The 20943-nt window shown below is 43.7% G+C and overlaps 2 protein-coding genes across 2 annotated transcripts in view; both read left to right on the top strand.

The window, feature by feature from the left end:
• PEX7 (peroxisomal biogenesis factor 7) overlaps positions 1 to 3822 on the top strand; it is a 90880-nt gene extending 87058 nt beyond the window's left edge. The window contains exon 10 of the mRNA XM_036903697.2: positions 3355 to 3822. Coding sequence (XP_036759592.1) covers positions 3355 to 3423 — 69 coding nt within the window. The 3' untranslated portion in view covers positions 3424 to 3822. The remainder of the gene's footprint in view (positions 1 to 3354) is intronic.
• A 7426-nt stretch (positions 3823 to 11248) lies between these two features.
• SLC35D3 (solute carrier family 35 member D3) lies at positions 11249 to 14591 on the top strand. The gene is made up of 2 exons (XM_036903696.2): positions 11249 to 11820; positions 12828 to 14591. Exons 1-2 carry the CDS (start codon positions 11382 to 11384, stop codon positions 13655 to 13657), a joined length of 1269 nt encoding a protein of 422 aa, XP_036759591.1. The 5' UTR covers positions 11249 to 11381; the 3' UTR covers positions 13658 to 14591.
• The last annotated feature ends 6352 nt before the right edge of the window (positions 14592 to 20943 follow it).

Genomic DNA, 20943 nt, shown 5'->3' with positions numbered 1-20943 from the left:
TTCTTATATTCAGTTAAGGAGAGCCAACTAATTAGATTGACCAAGACTATGAGTTCCTTTGTGTAACTTTCAAAGGGTGTAACCTTAAAGGGTGGGAAATAGAGTACACTGTACCTTTGGTCAAAACCTTTCTCTTGCTACTTTGTCTTGTTACTGTTTACATTTTTTCTTTTCTTTCTTTTTTTTTCATTGTGGGAAATTACAAAAGCAAATGGAATAGGATAATGAACTTCCATTACCCAGCTTCAACAATTGTCAACATTCTTACTTCATTTATTCCATTTATGTTCCACCCCTCATTCAGTTATTATTACTGTTGTCATTATTATTCTTACTATTTTTAGGTACCATTTATACACATCAAAATTTACAAACCTTAGAGGTTTTTGACAGATACATTTGTGTAATCGACATCCCATCACAATACAAAACATTTATACCTTCCTCCAAAATTCCCTTTTATCCCTTTCCAGTCTCTCTCTAACCCCATCCTTACCTCCAGCTGAAGAAACAAAACATTGCCCTAATTTTTTTACTTTAGATTGCTCTTGCCTGTTTTAGAAGACATAATCTCCTATATGTACTCCTTTGTTTCTGACTGACTTTGCTCAGTTTTTTATCTGTGAGGGTCATCCATGCTGTTGAGCCTACCATTAGTTCCCTACACTGTATTGCTCAGCCACATTCTGTTGTATAAATTTACTACAATCTGTTATTCTTTTGTCAAGGGACATTTTGGTTGTTTCCAATTGTGTAGCATTCTTATATACATTGTTTCTGTTGTGCCCCGTTTCCTTGAGTCCCTCGTGTGGAGTCGCCGTCGCCAGCCTCAGTTGCAAGATGCAAGAGCAAAACAGGTCTTTCTTGCTAGCTAGAGCTAGGGTCTCAGTGGCCCGTCAGAACACAGGACTCCGTCTGAGACCCTGAACAAAGTTCCCTTTTTGCTTTTATACTTTTGGAAAACAGGTAGGGGCTTTCCAAGGGGGGTGGTTTATTGTGACCTTAGCTGATTGGCTGAGGAGGGTCAGGGTCTTGTTGCACATGGGCGTGGCTTGAGTGGGGAAACTTCTTACTCAAGATGGAGGACACAAAATGGAGGCAGGGGTCATATAGAGGACATAGTTACTCAAGATGGAGGACACACACAAAATGGAGGCAGGGGTCCCACAGTTTCATAAAGATGTTTTCATTTTGTTGGATAAACCTCTAGGACTAGAATTACTAGGTCTAAAGATAGGTATATGTCTAACTTTATAAGAACTGCCAGTTTTCTAAAGTGGTTGTACCAGTGATATATGAGAGTTACATCTACTTTTCATCCCTGCTAACATTTGCCTTTACCTCTGTTTAATTTCAGCCATTCTCTTGAGTATGTAGTGGAATCTCATTGTGGCATTTACTTGCATTTCCCTGATACCTAATAATGTTGAACATTTTTTCATGTGTTTATTGGTCATTTCTTTATTTTTTTTTTGTCTGTTAGTAAAGGCTTTTGCCCATTTTTATGATTGAGTTACAGTAATTCTTTCAATATTCTGAATTTAAGTTATTTGTCAGATGTATGTTTTTTGAATATTTTCTCTGACTCTGGCTTACCTATTCATTTTCTTAACAGTGTCTTTTAACAAGCAAAAGTTTAATTTTTGATTGAATCTAAGTCATGAAATTTTTATGGTTGTTGCTTTCTGTGTCCTAAGAAACCCTTACTTGCCTTCAGATTGAAAATATTTTCTCCTTTGTTTTCTGCTAAAAGGTTTATACCTTTAGCTTTTATATTCAGGTCTGTGATCTGTCCACCTCAAATTAATTTTTGTGTATGGTGTGAAGTTAGGGTTGAGGTTCAGTTTGTTTCCATATGGATATTCAGTTCTAGCACCATTTGTTGAAAAGACTTTCATTTTCCTGTTGAATTGTTTTGGCACATTTATTGAAAAGCAGTTGTCCCAGTGTGGGGTCTGAACTCTGTTCTGTTCCTTTGACCTACAGTTGACCCTGAACAACATGGGTTTAAACTGCACAGGTCCCCTTGTATACACATCTTTTTTTCAATAAATACTGTACAGTACTGTAAATGTATCTTCTCTTCCTTATTGTTTTCTTAATATTTTCTTTTCTCTAGCTTACTTTATTGTAAGTATACAGTATATAATACATATAAAATACAAAATATGTGTTAATTAACTATGTTATCAGTAAGGCTTTCAGTCAGTAGTAGGCTATTAGTAGTTAAGTTTCTGGGGAGTCAAAAAGTTATACATGGATTTTTGACTGTGCAGTGGGATCAGCACCCCTAACCCCTGTGTTCTTCAAGGATCAGCTGTACTTAATATATCCTTATGTCAATATGGCACTGTCTTGATTACTGTAGTGTTTTAGTGAGTCTTGAGTCTGGTAGTATAAGTAGTGTAACATTTTTGTTCTTTTTCAAGTTTCTTTTTTTGGCTATTCTAGGTCTTGTGTATTTCCACATAAACTTTAAAAGTCATTCATCCATTTTTATTAAAAAGCTGGGACTGTGAATTATTTATAAATTATTTTAAAAGAGAATTAACTTCTTAACCAGTATCAAGCCTATGGACATAGTTCATTTATCCATTTATTTAGGCCTTCTTCAATTTCAGCAATGTTGTAGTTTCTAGTGTGGATGTTTTACATGTCTTTTGTTAAATGTATATTATTACATACATATATATGTAAATATTTTGTTATTTGATCCCATTATAAATGGATTTGAAAAATTTTTCCTGCTAGTATATAGAAATATAATTGATTTTATATATTAACCTATACACTCACCAAGTTTTTAACACACAGTTCCTATGTACCATAGACTTTGTACCCTTCATGTTTACATGGTGTTTTAGACTTGAATGCCCTTGTCTCCCATGTCAGTCCCTAAAGCGGGCCAGTGTGAATGTCATGGCCTTTGTGAAGTCCTCTGACACTGCCCCAGCTCGTTCAAATAGTCTTTCCTCAGAGAGTCTCTATTAGAGCACTGTCCACTTTCAGTCTTGAATGAGCCATTCTTTGAAGGCAAGGGCTATACTTTATCTCCTTTTTATCCCCACAGTTCCTAGCACAGTGCTTTGATTCACAGTTTAGGATTGCATCTTTTCAACATTTATCTCAGGATGTATAGGGAATTAAGTGTCTCTGGGGTGAAGTGGGGCTGGCGGAAATTCTTACAGGCAACTTCAATCAATTGGCAGCAATCCCTGAAGTGTATCTTAAAATACACTTAAAAGCATATTTTAAGGTTATGTTTACTAGTGCATGATCTACTTAAATGTGGCTAAGGCTGCCATTTTTGAATGTTTGTAGATTGTTTGTTCTTATTTGCTTTTTGTTTTCTAGGTGGCAGACTGTGCTTGGGATGAAACCATAAAGATATATGATCCTGTTTGTCTTACTATGCCTGCTTGAGATATACTACTCCAATCAAAAACAAAGCATATTGGCTGAAGGACTGCTTAGCAGGAAATAAACTATTGATAACATAGACATTATGCTTTTATATGCTATTCGGATTTCAAATTTTACAAATTACCCTGGAATCAGTTCTAAGGCAGCTGATAAAGACTTTGGCTCACTATTTAAGCCTGGCACATAAGCCATATTTCTTAAAATCCTAAGGAATAAGTGATGTTATGGTATATCTTATATGATTTATTAAAATGTAACCTCTGTATTATAAAATGGATTAAAATATGGGAGATTCATAGATTATATTGATAGTAATATATTTTGTCTTTAATTTATCAATTTTTATGTAAAATGTAATCGCTGCTATTGATAAAAATAAAAATAAACTGCATCTCTTGATCATTTGTGATTTTATGACATTCCCAGCAAGGTTACTTTTTCTAATATAGTGTATATATGGGTACAATACTATATGTAATACAGCTAAATCTATGGTTCAATAACAGGGCTCTAATGTGGATTTGATTTATTCAGCAGTTATTCATTGAGCATCTATGTGCTTGACACACAGACTGAATAAGATTTCATCAAGGACTGGTGCCTGCTTTAAGAGTATGGAATGCTGTGAGTTCAGAGCTTACATGTTTCTTTACATTTATTCAAATACTTTTAGATATACCAATGACCATTTCTCTCTTCTCTACTATCAAATTTTTTAAAAACTGGCCACTGGGCAAAAAGTTTTAGGCCCCTACTAAGGTTTCAAGCAATTCCCCTTGAAACCAGCCCCAAGTAATACTCTAAACCCTCCTCATTACCTCCCTTAGTCTCCTTAAAAAATCTCTAGGTTCTGATGACCTGTAAAAATATAGATTAAAAGGGAAAAATTGGTCAAACAAAACTTTGAATAATATTTATATTTTTATGTACCATTAAAATAAAACGTGTTATAAATGGCAAAAATTGTCCTTAAATTTTGACAAGTTTTTGAGCATTTTTAAACAGCAAAATATACTTGTAATCAGAATAAAAATAAAACATGGATATCGTCTAATTTACATATTTCTTTGTTTACCTGTTTCAGAAAAAAAATGGTAGCTTGCAAAATACAAAAACAAGACTGCATGAAAGATAGAACAAGAGGAGACATATAGTCCAAAGTCTATAAAAAAGTTGCTTCCAGCAGCAAAATGGGAAGCATGGTCAAGCACCCAATTCAACCTAGTCCCAAGCTTGGCCCTAGTACCATGCCTGACACACAGAAGGTGCCCAATAAGTATTTGTTAAATGAGTGAATGGTCTCAGGGAAAGTGAATTTATCATAAGAAACAAGGAGCTCCAACACATTCTTAGTGTCACTATGGTGAGGTTCATAGAGCTGTTTCTTATTGCAATGAAATGACTTATTTATTTTCCTTTTAGAATGCAGGAGATTTTTATTAAACTAATCTACCATGTATCTTCTGAAACAAACACTTGTGATGTAAAAATTAACATCTCTCGATATATTTTTTGCAACTATTTTGGAGATTTTAGAGATGTTTACAGCACTAACTTCATAATATTTAACTCAGGTTCTTGGAGTCTCTCAACAGGAATGAATGTGAGTGAACATTTATCCAGTGGGTTCCCTCAAGCTAAGATTGGAAACCTAGAAGGAAAGGAGCTGGATTTTCTCCTGAAAGAGAAGGCACAAGATGTGTGAATACCTGGTAGTTTACAAGCTATGCAGTCTCTGGACTTTAAGAGGACAACCAGTCATTCCTGCCAGGTTGGGAAAGTCAGCATTTATCTCCTGGCTACCGAGCTCATAGTTTTTATCCTGTCTGCCTCCCCCAGTTCCTTCTGCACCTGCATTGTCAGCACGCACCAAAGAGTGATTGCAGGAAAAGGAACTCAGCTCACTGAGTATCTTCTGGATCTGAACACGATGTGAGATGCTTTCTGCATGTTATCCCTTTTAATCTTTATAACATCCCTGCAAGGAAGACTTCCCGGTTTTCCAGACAAGGAAACAAAAGCTCTCAGGAGCCATAATAACCAGGAAGTATGGAACTGGAATGTGAAATCTGCTGCAACTGTATCCAAACTCATGATCTTGGCAGCTTCCTTTCCCTAGGAATATTAGAAATTGACTCACCTAAAAATAACAAAGATGTGGAACTCTCTGTGACTAAATCCTGGTCATTCCCAAGAGAACTGACAACACTGAGTCTCAAAGTCTAATGAGGTAAGAAGCTGACCCAGGATCTGGAGTAATCCTACCAAGGCATATAACTCCCAGGAAGATCCAGGCTGAGAGCAAGCTATCCCTTTGGCCTTGGCACTTTTTAACCATCTTAGCTATAATATGGGCTCTTCCAAAAGTGAGCTCACTGATCTTCTTGAATGAGGTAATATCCACTTAAGTGTTTTTTACTTCCACATATTTACTGAATCTTCCTGGATCTGTACTTCCTACCTTCCCTGCCCAGGGCTCCCCAGCCTTTGCACTCACTTTTCACCTAACTCATCTTGCCCCCTAAGCGGGCTCCACCTGCCCATGCTTTTTCGTCTGTTGCCAATACTGTCCACTCATGCACTCAAGCTAAAGACCCGCCATCTCTGTTCCTTCCCTTCCACGTCTCCATTAGAAGACATCAAATAGATCACTAAGTCCTGTCCCTTTTACCCCCCTAAATACTTCTTCATTCTGTCTCTTCCCTTCAGTCCAGCCACCACTGCACTAGTTCAGGCTGTCATTATGCTCTGAATGGTCACAGCAGCTTCCTAAGTGACGTGTCTGTTTCTAGTTCTGTGCCTTCGGAGCCATCGTCCTCAGCACAGCTGCCGGGGACTGATCTAAAATGCAACCTGATTGCATCAACTCAGTGTGAAACCTTTCTCTGCTTATAGGATTGCTAGAGGAGAAAGTTCAGGCTAACTAACCAGGCAGCCGAGGTCCTCTGGGGCCAACCCCTGCCTTTCCCGCAGCATTGCTTCTCTCCGTGGTGTCACACACTCTGTGCTCCAGCAGCACCAAGTGTGCTCACGAATTCCCTGTGTAAATAATGCAGGTTTTCATTTCTTTGCTCAAGCTAGTCCATGGGCCTGGATTGCCCTGCTTTTGGCTTAGCAAATTCTTATGCATCATTTGAAAGTCATGTGAAATGACTAAAGAAAAGATTGACAACATACACAAATTAAAATAGCAACACACACCATTTGCAATAAACAAGGATATAATGGATTTATTTGCAAAATATGTAACAAATGAGTTAATATCCAGAATTTATAAAAGCTCTTAAAATTCACTAAGAACACATCCAAATGTAAAAGTGGACAAAGGGTATCAATAGACAATTCATAGATACAGAAATGCAAATGTTTAATGTACTTCAAAAAGTACTTGTTTATTATGCTTCACTTTCTTGCGCTTTGCAAACAACACAATTTTTAAAAACTGAAGGTTTGTGGCAAACCGATATTGAGCAAGTCTGTCAGCACCATTTTTCCAACAGCATTTACTTACTTCTTGTCTCTGTGTCATTGTGGTAATTCTCTAAATATTTCAAACTTGTTCATTATTGTATTTGTTACACTGATCTGTGATCAGTGATTATGACTTTCTGAAAGCGCTGATGATGCATTTTCTAGCAATATTTTTTAATAAAGATATATGCATGTTTGTAGACAATGCTACTGCACAATTAATAAACCACAATATAGTTTAAGTGTAACTTTTAATATACACTGAGAAGCAAAAAAATTCACTTACCTCACAATATTTGCTTTACTGCAGTGGTCTGGAGCCCAACCATAATAACTCTAAGTAGCTCTACTCAGTCAGACTTTGTCTCACTGATGACAGAGAAATGCAAATTAAATGAGACCTGGGATTTTTCGTTTATCAGTTTGGCAAACATTAAAAATATTGATAATAATCTAATATTGGTTAAAGTGAGGGTGCTGTTAGACACCTTTTTGGAAGGCAGTTTGGAAGATTTTAAATTACCTTTTGACCGAGCAGTCCTGATTCTAGCATTTCCTGCCTGTACCATTCCCCCTACCACGTACTCACAGACATATGTAAGAACAAATATCCAGGATATTTATTACATCATTTGTAAAACCTAGATGCCTGTCTACAGAAAAAAGGTTACAGTATAGAACAGTCAACTAAAAGAATAAGGTAGAATGTTCTGACATAGAAAAATATGTGTCCTGACATGGAACACTACATTGATGTGTATATTAGTTATCTATTTCTGTGTGGCAAACCATCAAACATTAGCAGCTTAAAAGAATGAAAATTTATTTATCTTAACAGTTTCTGTTAGGTCAGGAGCCCAGAAGTGGCTTAGCTGCATTCTCCTGGCTCAGGTTTTCTCATGACATTAGTGAAGTTGTCACCTGGGTCTACAGACATCTAAAGCTCAACTGGACCTGAAGGATTGGCTTCCAAAGTCACGCACCTGGTTGTTAGTAGACATCAGATAACTCACCATGTGGGACCCTCCATAGGCTGCCTGAGTGTCCCTGCAACATGGCATCTGGCTTCCTTCTGACTCTGTCGTACAAGAGACAGAGAAAATTAAAGATGGAAGCCTCCATCTTTGATAACCTAATCTCAGGAATGGCTGTATTCTATGTCACACAGATCAACCTGGGTACATGAAGGAGGGCTGAACCAAGGAAGCAGGAGATTTTAGAGGCCATCTTGGAGGCTGTTTACCACAATATGCTTTTAAAAATAGCAAATTCTAAAAATGTGAATGATATCCTAATTTTATTATTTTTTAAAGAGGGGTGTTTTGTATATATAAATATATATGCAATATAAACTGAAAGGTTCACACCAAACCCTGAACAGTAGGCAGCTCTGTGTGGTGGGTTGGTGTGGGGTTGGGGGCAGGGAATACTGAAGATAGTGTGTTCACTTATTATGTATAAAGTTTGTTTTCCTATTATATGCTATAAGGAGTGCATGTTACTTTTATAATTAAAAATAATGAAATAAGACCATATTTCCCTCTCTTCCGGTCTCCCTTCAGCCAATTGTATTGCCCTCCTTAGTGCTGTCCTGTTCCTACCACAAACCCCCATATCGCACAAGCCTGCTAGTGTCACTTATATCCACCTTTGAATCCCCAAGGACTAAGTGTTTTCCTTTGAGTCCTCTGTGACTATCAAACTACCTGGCATAAAAATAAACTTGCTCTATATGTTTGCTGAATGAATGAGCTAAAGAATTCATTATCGCCATCAATATTCATTGACTATCTCCAAAGGTAATGGGGCTTGAGTCTAGACCCTTGATAGCAGTAAGTTGAATAAGCTTTTTGACCTTCAGATCTACATTCTTGTTCAATTAACCTTGTTAAACATAATAGTCTTATTTTTCCCATTTTTCTTTAGGAGCTTATCTAGTAACTGGTACGGGGGATGATATTAATTTTTTTAAAAATGAAAGCTCTGGTGAAAAAATTATATGCAATAAAGTGGAGAAAATGTATTGTTCCATATAGGTTTCAAATATTAAGCTAAATATTCTTGCCTAAGGATATTTAGAGAAGAATAAGATAGCTGAATCAGCCCCAAATCTTTTACCTAATGTTCATATCATAAATGGAAGCAATTATAATTGCTGGCAGAAATGAATCATTCCAAAACTAGGTCCATGCAGGCAATTTATTATATTCACCTGTGATTCCATTTAATTGGAATGGTCCCCGAAAGCAGAAACCTATTATTTGATGACTTAAAAAAGTTAATTTTCAAAGGTTTTATCTGAATATACTTTGAATATATACTTACACGGCACGCTTACACCTAATTAGAAATGTTGCTCCAGACCTCATTGTTTCCTAAAGAACATCAACACTTGAAAATCAAAGTCCCTGAAATAGCCAATAGCGTGCAATCACAATCACAGCTTTAGCAACCGAACTCAAGATTTCCCCAGGGAACTGGAAGGATGGGCTTTGGTATAATGCCTTCCAGTGCTGTTCCTGGAAAGTTGGCACAGTGGGCCATGTGCAGACATTTTCTTGAATGTCCACCTGTGGTTTTGGTGGGGGTAGGTGGTAGCGGGTGGCAGGAAGGTGGCCCTACTAGTCTCTGGGCATATGAACAGGAGGACTGGTTGAGACCGGGCTCTCTCTCTCACCAAAGTGGGCTCCAAACACGTACAAAAGCTGGCCCAGATGAAGGGCTGCCAATGATGCTGCCAATTCCTGATGTAAAACTTATTTTTCTGCTGTGGTAGTAATACTCATGGCTTCAACATCTGGGCTGGAAGTGTTGCGTTCAGCACAGGGGTGGATGTAAGGAGAAGAAAACAAAAGAATAACTAGAGAAATGGGTCTTGTGGCACAGCATTTAACGGGTAGGAGGTTGGGATCCCAGTGGGGATGGGTAGATAAGAGAAGTGAACGGAAACAGGTGGAATGCAGTGATTTCGAGCTTGCTCATTCTCACTCCATACCCTAGCTGAGTCCAAAATGTTTAAGTAGCACGTAAAATAAACCCTCTTATCAGCGACCTGGCTGAGCGAAAACCCCTCTGCTGCTGTTGAGTTTAAGGGTCCGGCCGTTAGTCTCCAAGGAATGAAATTCAGATCAAAGGGTCACACAAGTATTCGCCCGCAGAGAATAAGAACTTCCTTTTTTTCTTAGCTAAATGGGATGGAAACAGTTCACAAGTCCTGCTGGAGGCAGACGTGCCCTGGCTCAGGGAGGTGAGAGGTAGGGGTTTTCCTGCTTCGCATAGCGGCCCGCGAATGCCTCGCAGGCTATGATTGGTTTCCGGGTATCTGGAGAAGTTACTGTTGGTCTCCGCGCTGTCCAGCTCCCGGGTTCCAGCCCCCGACGCGCCGTCTCCCCTGCCTCCTCCGCCGCCCCATCCCCCTAGCGCAGCCAGTGGCTCCCCGCCCATCCCCGGGGGACCGTTGTCCGCACCCTCCACCCCGCGCTCTACCAGAACCGGTAGAGGCTGCTCGCTCCAGAGTTAGTTTTCGCTCTTTTGCATGTTTCACATTTTTGCCTCGCTTGGAACACGTGTCCCTCTCCCCGCCCCTTGGTCTGCAGCCCCTCGAGGCCTCGGCTCCCTCTGGAAGCTCCCCTAAACCGCGCGCGCAATCCCAGGTCCCGCTCTGGAAGACGCGCGGACTGGGGAGCGCGTTCCCGGGGCGGGAAGGGGCCAGCCTCGGTGCCCTAAGCACGCCGGGGCCAAGTCTGGGGCTGTGGGTTTCTTCAGCGTGGGAGCGTTGGCGCTCGAGCACCACGGAGCCTCACAGCCCGCCGGTCCTGACATCCCTTCCCTGGAAGACAGCTGGGCCAGGTGCCTCCAGCTCTGGGGGAAGGAGGCTGGGGAATGCTGTCACTTGTCGTGGCTAATAAACGGGGCTTGACGCGGAGAGCTGTTTCTAAAACCTTCTTTAGCTGTGCCCCGGAACCCCCAAACCGCGTCCCACAGCTCGGAGCCGGGAAGAAGCGGCAGGCGGGAGCAGCTGCCGCTGCGGAAGGAGAGGGGCCCGCGCGGTGGGCTCCGGCTGTCCGAGAGGCTCGGGTCCGGTCCCGCTGGCAGGAGCTGCCCGGTTCCAGCCACAGGGCCGCCTCCCTGACGGTGGAACCCGCGCGGGACACAACCCAGCGCAGTTCGTCACCTACTTAAAAAACCGCTGTCGCTAGGATTCCCGCCACTCCTCTCAGACCAGCCCCCCACCCCTGCCACTTTTCGGAGTCCTCCGCCCCCGTCACTGCCTCCCTGGAGCTGCGGGGCAGTCGGACGCGGAGCCGCGGAGCAGCGAGGACGCCCGGCTGGAGCTGCCCTCTGCGGCCAGCCGGCGCCCCCTGCCCTTCGCCGCGGCCTTGGCACCCCGCCGCCTGGCTCCGCTCCTCCCGGCTCTCCTCTCCGCCTCGCTCTCCTCCCGCAGGTCCCGGAGCTCCTGCACCGCTGGGTGCGGCGCGGTAGGCGCGATGCGGCAGCTGTGCCGGGGCCGCGTGCTGGGCATCTCGGTGGCCATCGCGCACGGGGTCTTCTCGGGCTCCCTCAACATCCTGCTCAAGTTCCTCATCAGCCGCTACCAGTTCTCCTTCCTGACCCTGGTGCAGTGCCTGACCAGCTCCACGGCGGCGCTGAGCCTGGAACTGCTGCGGCGCCTCGGGCTCATCGCCGTGCCCCCCTTCGGCCTGAGCCTGGCGCGCTCCTTCGCCGGGGTCGCCGTGCTCTCCACGTTGCAGTCCAGCCTCACGCTCTGGTCCCTGCGCGGACTCAGCCTGCCCATGTACGTGGTCTTCAAGCGCTGCCTGCCCCTGGTCACCATGCTCATCGGCGTTCTGGTGCTCAAGAACGGCGCGCCCTCGCCGGGGGTGCTCGCGGCTGTGCTCATCACCACCTGCGGCGCCGCCCTGGCAGGTGAGCGGGACCCGCGCTGACCCCCGGCCCCCCAACCCGACCCCACAGGACCGAGACTGTGGGGATCACTTAGTGCACCGCCCTCACTTCCAGGGGAGACTGAGGCAGAGAAGCGGGGAGCCTTGAACGTGGTCGCCTGGCTCGCAAACAGGACTTCTGAGACCAGCGGAGCCTTTCCCAGAGCTCTAGCCTCCTCCTTCAGAACCCCCACCCACCCCATTTGTCTCGGCTTCCGACCCCCGCGCCTGTCTCAGGGTATCGCCCTTCCCGCCCCCACCCCTTGGTACCCCATGATCCCTTCTGTCCCCCGGGAGGGGTGAGAGAGCCGCCGGAGCCAAGGAGCTGGAGTCCCCAGACCGAGCCGGAAGAAGAGGGTCCGTGAACTTCCTCGGGTCACGCCGGGCTGGAGTGAGGGTAGGGAGGACATTACCAGCCAAGCTTGGGCTGCCAGGGCTAGTTCTGGGGTCTCTGGCGCCACGCGGGGGCTTGCGAGGCAGAGGGGGCAGAATGCAGAGCCACGTGCGAGCCGGGCTTGGAGGACTGACGAGATGGGAGCCACCCGGAGCGGGAAACCTCTATTCCGGGGTCCGGGGGGAGACATTCTTCACCCGGCGCCCAGCCCGCCCGGAGTTAGAAGCCATTAGCTGAAGCTGCCTCTACCTTCTGGCTCCCTGCGGAGGGGGCAGGGGTACCACGAGCCTAAGTGACCTCCACGTCAGTTCGGGGGAGCCACACGCCCACCCCGAGGGCATCTGCGCTCTCCCCGGGGCTTTTGCGTAGACAGGTTGCCCCGGGTATATGGCAGGGAAGGCGCCTCTCCTCCTGTCTCTAATTGGGCATTGACCGATCTTGGCTCTTCTTTTCATACCCACACGCCGAGCGCGGTCGCAAACCCCGTCCACTTTCCAACACAATGCGTTGCCCCAGGAAATCCCCACCCGCGCCAACCCGCTGTCTTCTCTTTCTCCTCCCTTCCCTGGCTCCGCTGTCCTCCTGGTGCGCTGCAGGAGCCGGAGACCTGACCGGCGACCCCATCGGGTACGTAACGGGCGTGCTGGCGGTGCTGGTGCACGCCGCCTACCTGGTGCTCATTCAGAAGGCGAGCGCCGACACCGAGCACGGGCCGCTCACCGCGCAGTACGTCATCGCCGTCTCTGCCACCCCGTTGCTGGTCGTCTGCTCCTTCGCCAGCACCGACTCCATCCACGCATGGTCCTTCCCGGGCTGGAAGGACCCGGCTATGGTCTGCATCTTCGTGGCCTGTATCCTGATCGGCTGCGCCATGAACTTTACCACGCTGCACTGCACCTACATCAATTCAGCGGTGACCACCAGCTTTGTGGGCGTGGTGAAGAGCATCGCCACCATCACGGTGGGCATGGTGGCCTTCAGCGACGTGGCGCCCACCTCCCTATTCATTGCCGGTGTCGTGGTAAACACCCTGGGCTCCATCATTTACTGTGTGGCCAAATTCTTGGAGACCAGAAAGCAAAGCAACTACGAGGACCTGGACACGCAGCCCAGGGGAGAGGAGGCGCAGCCAAGTGGAGATCAGCTGCCGTTCGTCATGGAGGAGCTGCCTGCAGAGGGTGGAAATGGTGGGTCAGAAGGTGGGAAGGCGGCAGGTGGCTCCACTCAGCAGAGCGGGCAAGAGGTGAGGGGTGGCCCCGGAAGAGCCCCGCTGGTGGCCAGGAGCTCACAGATCTCAGACAGCCCTGGAGAAATGAGCAAGAGGTCATTAAAGGATACTTACCTCGAAGTGTGGAGATTAGTTAGGGGAACCAAATACATGAAGAAGGATTACTTGATAGAAAATGAGGAGTTACCCAGTCCTTGAAGAGGAGATGCCTGTATGTATATATGTACATACACGTATTTTATACGTTAGAGATAACATATTTTGATGAGGGTCCGCCCAATTTTATTCTGTGAGGAGTGGGGACAGGAAGCAAAGAAAAAAGCTGAAATGGATGGAAGCCAACAACACTAGCACATCTGTGAATTATTTAGCATGAGTTTACCTGAGGCATCACAGAAACAAAAGAATGTGAAGGTGCTTGACAAAGGAAGGCAGCAGTTTCAGCTGCGGATTCCTGGCACGTAATTTTTTTGTCATTCCAACCATAACCAAATGTCTGCATGTACCAAAGTCCCTCAAACTGCACCCTCTTCCCCCAAGATAGAGTGTAGAAATGATGACAGCACTTAACTCAAAGATTACACACAGGGGCACATTTTTGATGATTGTTAGAATTATGATTTTTATGGCCAGCTGTGCAAAGAATACATTATTGAAATGACATATATAAATACACTGAATTGATGTTTACTGTTTCTAGTCATCTGAAATACCATATTTAACCTTTCTTTACTTCTGCTTTTTAAAATAAGTGCTCTATTATTCTATTATATATTGGTAGAAAATGTTAAACATTCTGAAAATATGAGTTCTTAACTTTAAATATGAAGTTTAAAGTTGGCTTGTGCTATTTATAAAATATTTTTAAGGTGGCTTTCTTTATTGCTTTATGATACTCATTACTGAACGCCATAACTTTTTAAAAAACCAGGTTCACTGTGTCCAATATTCTTCCAAGCAAACGCAATGGCTGAAATATAATTCAGTATTAACTGAAGCCCAAACCGAAGTGAGACCATCCTATTAAGTTATACCGCATGTCCCAAACCATGTTACAAAAGGAGTAATGGCTATATTCACTTATGATATTTTTCTATCTTAAATTTGTCAAAATAAAGTATGAATCTATCTGCTAAAAGATAAGTGGTTTTAGACACATTTATGCTCTATTGTTGCTGTGTAGCTTGTGTTTGCCTTTAAAGGGTATTGTCGAGTGTCCACTATGCAGGGGCCACCCTATGGGGAGAGTCCTAAATTAGCATGACTGTTTAGTTTAGAACAACCACCACAATAAACACACTCTTACTTTCCAGCCAGAGAAACTGACAAAGTGAAATACAATAGGCCTCAGGCTGCAGGTTGAAAGCCATCCACAGCTGTATTCAGTTCGTAAGGAGTTTGAGCTGTAATAATAGAATGCACTGAGAGGGAAGCCTTCCTGTCAGCCCCATCCAGGAGAGGTACTTTTAAGAGTGAAAGCCCTCTTATTATTTGTTAGCATGTTCCTGAGACTCTCAAATGGTAGCATCCTATATTTTTCTTTATTTTCCGAAAAACCCACAAAGCAAAAGCAGATGCAAAGTGAAGTCTCAGCTCTATCAATTCTGGCTCCAGGAGCTGGTATGTGTGATTTTGGTGGTTTGTGATTGGTCCTGGTTTACTGAATGTCAGGGGCAGTTGATTGTTTCTGTAGGTAACTCTATAAACCATTTAAGTTAGAGGGGCCCTCACTGGGTTGCAGTTAGAATGGTTGGCTTGGGTCATGTTATCTTCTTTAAAAATAAGCATTAATTTTAATGTCAGCTTGCTACAAACCAACATCCGGTTGCAACTCTGTGAGGCCGAGAATTAATGAAAAGAAGCAAAGTTGATTGAATGTATATATATTTTAATACCACTGCCAGATATATGGATAGGATGATTGTTTTTCACTAAAAAAATCCCCTTTTTAGTTAATGCTATGGGCTTGCATTTATTGCAAAAAGATGAACTCTTACCTGTCAATGAACTTGTAGAGTTTGTTGGGTTAGAGTTCTCCAGAGAAACAGAACCAAGAGGGTGTATGTATCTCTATATCTATATTTTTCTACCCATCTATCATATCTGTCTATCGTCATCTATCTATATCACAGACTAAGAGAGGGACGGATATTTTAAGGTATTGGTAATTGTGGTGGTTGGCAAGTCTAAAATCTGTAGGACAGGCTGGCAGGTAGAAAACTCAGGTGGAGTTTCTCTGTTGCAGTCTTGAGGCAGAGTTCCTGCTGTTTCTGCAAACCTTGGTCTTTGCTTTTAAGGCCATCAGCTGATTAGGTGAGGCCCACCCACATTATGGCGGGTAGTCTCCTTTATTCGAAATCTACTGGCTGTAAATATTAATTACATCTAACAAATGTCTTTACAGCAACATCTAGACTACTGTTTGGCTAAACGACTAGGTGCCATGGCCTAGCCAACACAGACACCAATGATGGGAGGGGACAGAGGTCAGGGGTGGGGTACAGGGAAAACCCTGGGAGATCGAAAGTAGAAGTTCTGTGACATCCATGGGTTTGTGCAAAGCTTGGAAATCTCTGCATGACACAAGAAAGTAAGTCATAGGGCAAGGCAAAATGTGTCAGTGCCTGGAGCTCAGCCACAGGAGAGCATCAACAGATGGCAGGCCCTGCCTAGCTTCCAAATCCTTCCTCCATTATCAGTAATGCTTGAGCCCATCTATAGACTTAGGTCCGCCCTGACCACTGAGCTCTGGTAAGGCTTTGCATTAGGGAGGAAGGAGGCTTTTGAGGCATTTCAAGATATCACAGCAGGAGGGACTGAACTGGAAGTCATCACTGTTGCTTAAATGACCCTGTCTTTGTGCCCCATTCCTGGCAAGTTGGATTCTCCCTTTTTCTGAGATTATGCACCCACTTTGTGCCCACTTGGGTGTCTGGTTCCTGATTTGGCCATCTGTTCCTCTGTCAGTTCTTCAGGATGGAGGCCCTGTCTCATACCCACTTGCCACTTCTCAGCTGGACTCTGTGGAACACAGTATGATGTCAGACAGACGTTCTCAGTGCTGGCCCTGCTGCCAGCCCCCTCCCCTAAATGCTATCTAGCCCTCTCATTAATTATGATGTGATCATCAGAAGCACTGGGGCATAGGAGTGTCCCAGTGTGCAAGTGAGAGGGTCTGGGCATGCTACTGTGGGTGGAGGGCAGAGCTGAAGCAGTAACCTAACTTCTGTAAGATAACCATCCTACAAAAGCCATCACTTGTTGTCAGAGGGCCTAACAGTCTGCGTGTTTTATAGCACTACTTCACTGGAGACAAAGCTCGGTGGAGCCTGCAAGTCCTTAACCGACTGAAGGGGGACTTTCTGCATTTTAATTTGGGGAATTTCTATTGACCTGTCTTCAAGCTCACTGAGTCTTTTTTTTTTGCCATTCCAACCTGCTGGTGAACACATCAAAAGCATTCTTTTATTTGTTGTCACAATGTTTCATTTTTTTTTTAAGTTCTAGCATTTCCTTTTGATTCTTCCTTAGAGTTTCCACCTCCCTGATTACATTACCAATCTGCTCTTCATGTTGTCTACTTTTTCTATGAGAGCCATTAGCATATTAATCACAGTTTTAAAAATCCCCTGTCTGATAATTCCAAAATCTGAGTCACATTGAGTCTGGTCCTTATGCTTGCTTTGTCTAATCAGTCATGTTTTATCTTTGCTATTTAATGTGCCTTACCTTTTTTGTTGTTGTTATTGAAAGCCACATGATGTGTGGGATATTAGGAACTGAATTCACTAGGCTTCTAGTGTGAGATTTCATGACAATATGGCTAGAAGTTGGGCTCTGTGTAATGTTTGCTGCAATTACAGGTGCCAGAGGCTTCAGATTCCTCTAGTATCCTTTTTTTAGTTCCCTGTTGTCTTTGAGCTTCTCTGAGAATTCCTCCTTAGATAGAGTTCTACACATTGCTGCTCTCCCAGCTGTAATCCACTCTTAGCATGCTGGAGCCATGTTGGTGTGCTCATAAAATGTAGGGGAGGGGAAGTGTTTTACAATCCCATTATTTTATCTTAGTCTTTTAGTGTGCTGTGTGGCTTGGCTGTGTGTCTCTCCCCTTAGATGGGACAGGAAGGCCAGAGGAAGGCCTAGAGAAGGAGAAATGCCCCTCCACAGAGTGGGATAAGGCTCTGAAGTCTTTGCTTTGGGGAAGTAGGCCTTTGTTATAGAGAACCCACTGGGGCATATTTCACAATGATTATTCTTTCCTTCCCTCTGCCAGAGTACCAAAGTTTTCTGAGAGTCAAAATGGGTGCTCCCCTAAGACTGGTCCCCAGGAGTTTCTCACTCTCATGATAGTCTGTATTCAGTCTCCAGAAATTTGTAAAATTTACCATTTAAGTATTTCTACCAATTTATAGCTCCAAAGGCTCTACTTTGGGTAAGGTCTTTGCTGTAACTTTCTGGATTCACAGAAACAGATTTGGAGTGGCAGTTTGCTGTGTGACTTCAGTTCTCTGATAGGTTCTAGAAAAGTAATTGATCTTGTTTGTTCATCTTTTTCTTGTAGTACGGGTGGAAGTCACAACTTCCAAGCTCTTTACATGTTGGAGCTGGAACTAGAAGTCCTGACTGAAGACTTTTGAGAAGCCTGCTCAATTTCTGTAAAGACAAAGTTGTTAAGGGAAGCTAGACATTCCTAAGGAAGGTTCCAAAAGGAAAACACACAAAGCTACTGGTTCTTCTTGTACCTCCTGCACCACTCCACCCCCACACCTCATGTTGAATTCTGGCCACTCCTGCACACAAGGCATGATGACACATGCATGAGTGTGGGCAAATTTTGCATCCCAGTGTGTTGTGAGCAAAAGTCAATGCTCACTGAGATTGGAGTGTCATGGTAGGTGTCCAGAGTATCAATTCTCCCTTGTCTGTCTTGGGCTACTCTATTCTGGCATAAAAGAAATCTTTCCTTGTAACTCTGGGAGGAAAATCCTGGGGCAAAATACCTTTGAAACCAAAACCAATCAAAGGGAGAAATAAAGTTTAAGAAGCCCTTTATTTTCTTACAAGCAGTCTTCCCATCTCTCTCCTAACCAGGCTGCAGCATAAGAGAGTTCCACCTCACCTCTCTGATCCAGATGAGCCCTCACAGGCCCACATAATTACCTATTGATGTGTAGATGGACTTCTCTCCATCCCTTGGAAACACCTACTGATATGCAGACGCACCAAAGCCAGGCCAGAGATTCTGGAAATATTGCAATTTTACCCACACTCCTTTTCCCATGTTTCAAGTATCTGCTGTGACACCTAAACTTTCACGTTACCCTCTAAGTGATAACTGCTGACCTGACTCATCTGTTGCTTCCATTCCTGGATACCGTGTCAGGTCTGCCAGGCTGGACTTCATCACAGCATATGCTGAAATTATATCCTCTCCCTGAGCCCCCTGCCCCCTACCTTGGACCATGACACACACAACAACTACTTATGATTCTGGATGTATTCCTCTCCAAACCTGCTTTGTCCTGCTCCTGAGATCAAACAGCAGGGTTTGGAAGAGAGCCTGTGAGGAGAACAAAGTAGAACATAGAGTAGCAGGATGCATGACTAATAAAATGGATTCCTAATCCTCTTTGGGGACCATCCCCTCCTACGTCTGGGTTCATGTGGTTCAGATGGTATTGACTTCATCTTTCTACCCTCAGTGTAAGATTCAGGCCAATCCAATCAAAGCATTTATTTCCTCCCCCTGAACATGCAGTTCAATCAGGTGTGGTCACAGGACCTGGTCAGAGCCAACGAAGTGCAAGGATACTTCTGCAAAACTTAAGTTGCATATTTTTTTCTTAGTGGACTTGAACCTAGGAGATGGGGTGGGTGGGACAGACATGTTGCTGCCATCTTGTCACCAGGAAAAGATGTAATAGAAAGGAAACAGCCCAGAGAGGTATACCATGGAGGGAGGAGGGAGAGAGAGAGACTGACTGAGTGCTGGTGTCCTCACACGGCCCTGCTGTTAAACTGACTTTCACTGAAGTTAACAGTATCGCTCAGATTGTCAGTTACATAAAACAAAGTCTTTTCTGTTTTTATTTGCTTAACTCATTTTGAGTTGGGATTTCTGCCACTTGCAACCTAAAGAGTCCTAAGTGACACAAATTTAAATTAATGGTTCTCAGCCAACAGGGTAGGATCAAGGATCAAAAGCAGTTTTCGGTTTGCTGTCTTTGTTTTTGTTTTTGATTTCACCACACAAGCTGTGATCCCCTGCACGCAGCTGGGGATTAGTTATGCCTCCCTGGTCTTTCACAAACTATCATAGCATGATCGCCCATGGTCTTACACAACCCATCATTTTATCCATTATCTCTCTCTCCAATTTACAATTCAGTTGATTCCTACATTCATGCTTCTGCAAGTTCCCTGGGTATTGGAGGAATGTTGTGTATTGCACGCTGTTATAAATAACAATGCCTGACACTTCTTATTATAGTGCTTGCTATTTGCTAAGTGCAGTTCTAAGTGTTTTACATGTACTGATTCATTTAACTCTCACAACAGACCAATAAGTTGACATTAATATTATCCCAATTACACAAGAAATACACTGAGGTATGGAAAGGCTAAGTAACATACCCTGATCTCATAGTGGGTATCTTGCAGATCTGGAATATGATTGGAACTCAGGTAGTCTGGCTCCAGTTCCATGTGCTTCCCCATCAGGTTGTTTTGCCTCTCAGTGAGAAGCATTCAATCTGACATAAAAAAGCTGGAGGTGACGGGAGTGGTGTGGTAGGCATCTCCAGTGCATGTTAATTCTGCAACTCAGTGAGGCCCCACCCTTTATCCATGACTCTTTTCTGCTGTCCTCACAAAAGAAGAGAATCCAGCTTGTTTCTAGAATAACCCATATGTGTATGAACAGTTTTCTGTTTGTGAGCCCTAAGGGACCCAGGCAGAAGTTGAGGTACTCAGAAAGTAAAGTCGAGAAAAGAGCTCAATTGCTATTATAACTATCTATCCCCAGCTATCTAGACTTTTGGGTAAATCTCTCTTTTAATATTCAAATAAAATAACTTGCTTCTCCACCTTATATAATCTTGGGAAGTACAGACCTTCACCAATGTTTCTGAGCCATGTTCAGTGTGACTATTACTTCCTGCTCCCTCTGCTGCATTGATCACTTTTTAAAATAAAAAACCCAGCTTTATTGAAATATAGTTTACCATAAACTTTGCTCATTTTAAGCATGAAATAGTCTTTAGTATATTTATCAAATTGTATAAGCATTAGCACCATCGAATTGTATGACATCTTTGTCATACCCCAAAAGAAACCCTGTATCCATGAGAAGTCACTATTCATTTCTCCCCAGTCCTCCCTGGCCCCAGGCAATTCCTAATCTACTCTCAGCCTCTGTGGATCTGCCTACTCTGGACAGATGCTCCTTGCTATCCTGAAATTGCTTTTCTAGTGGCTCTTCCTAA

The sequence above is a fragment of the Manis pentadactyla genome, chromosome 12, assembly GCF_030020395.1.
Source record: "Manis pentadactyla isolate mManPen7 chromosome 12, mManPen7.hap1, whole genome shotgun sequence".
Taxonomy (NCBI): Eukaryota; Metazoa; Chordata; class Mammalia; order Pholidota; family Manidae; genus Manis; species Manis pentadactyla.
This window is presented reverse-complemented; position numbering and strand designations above follow the sequence as displayed.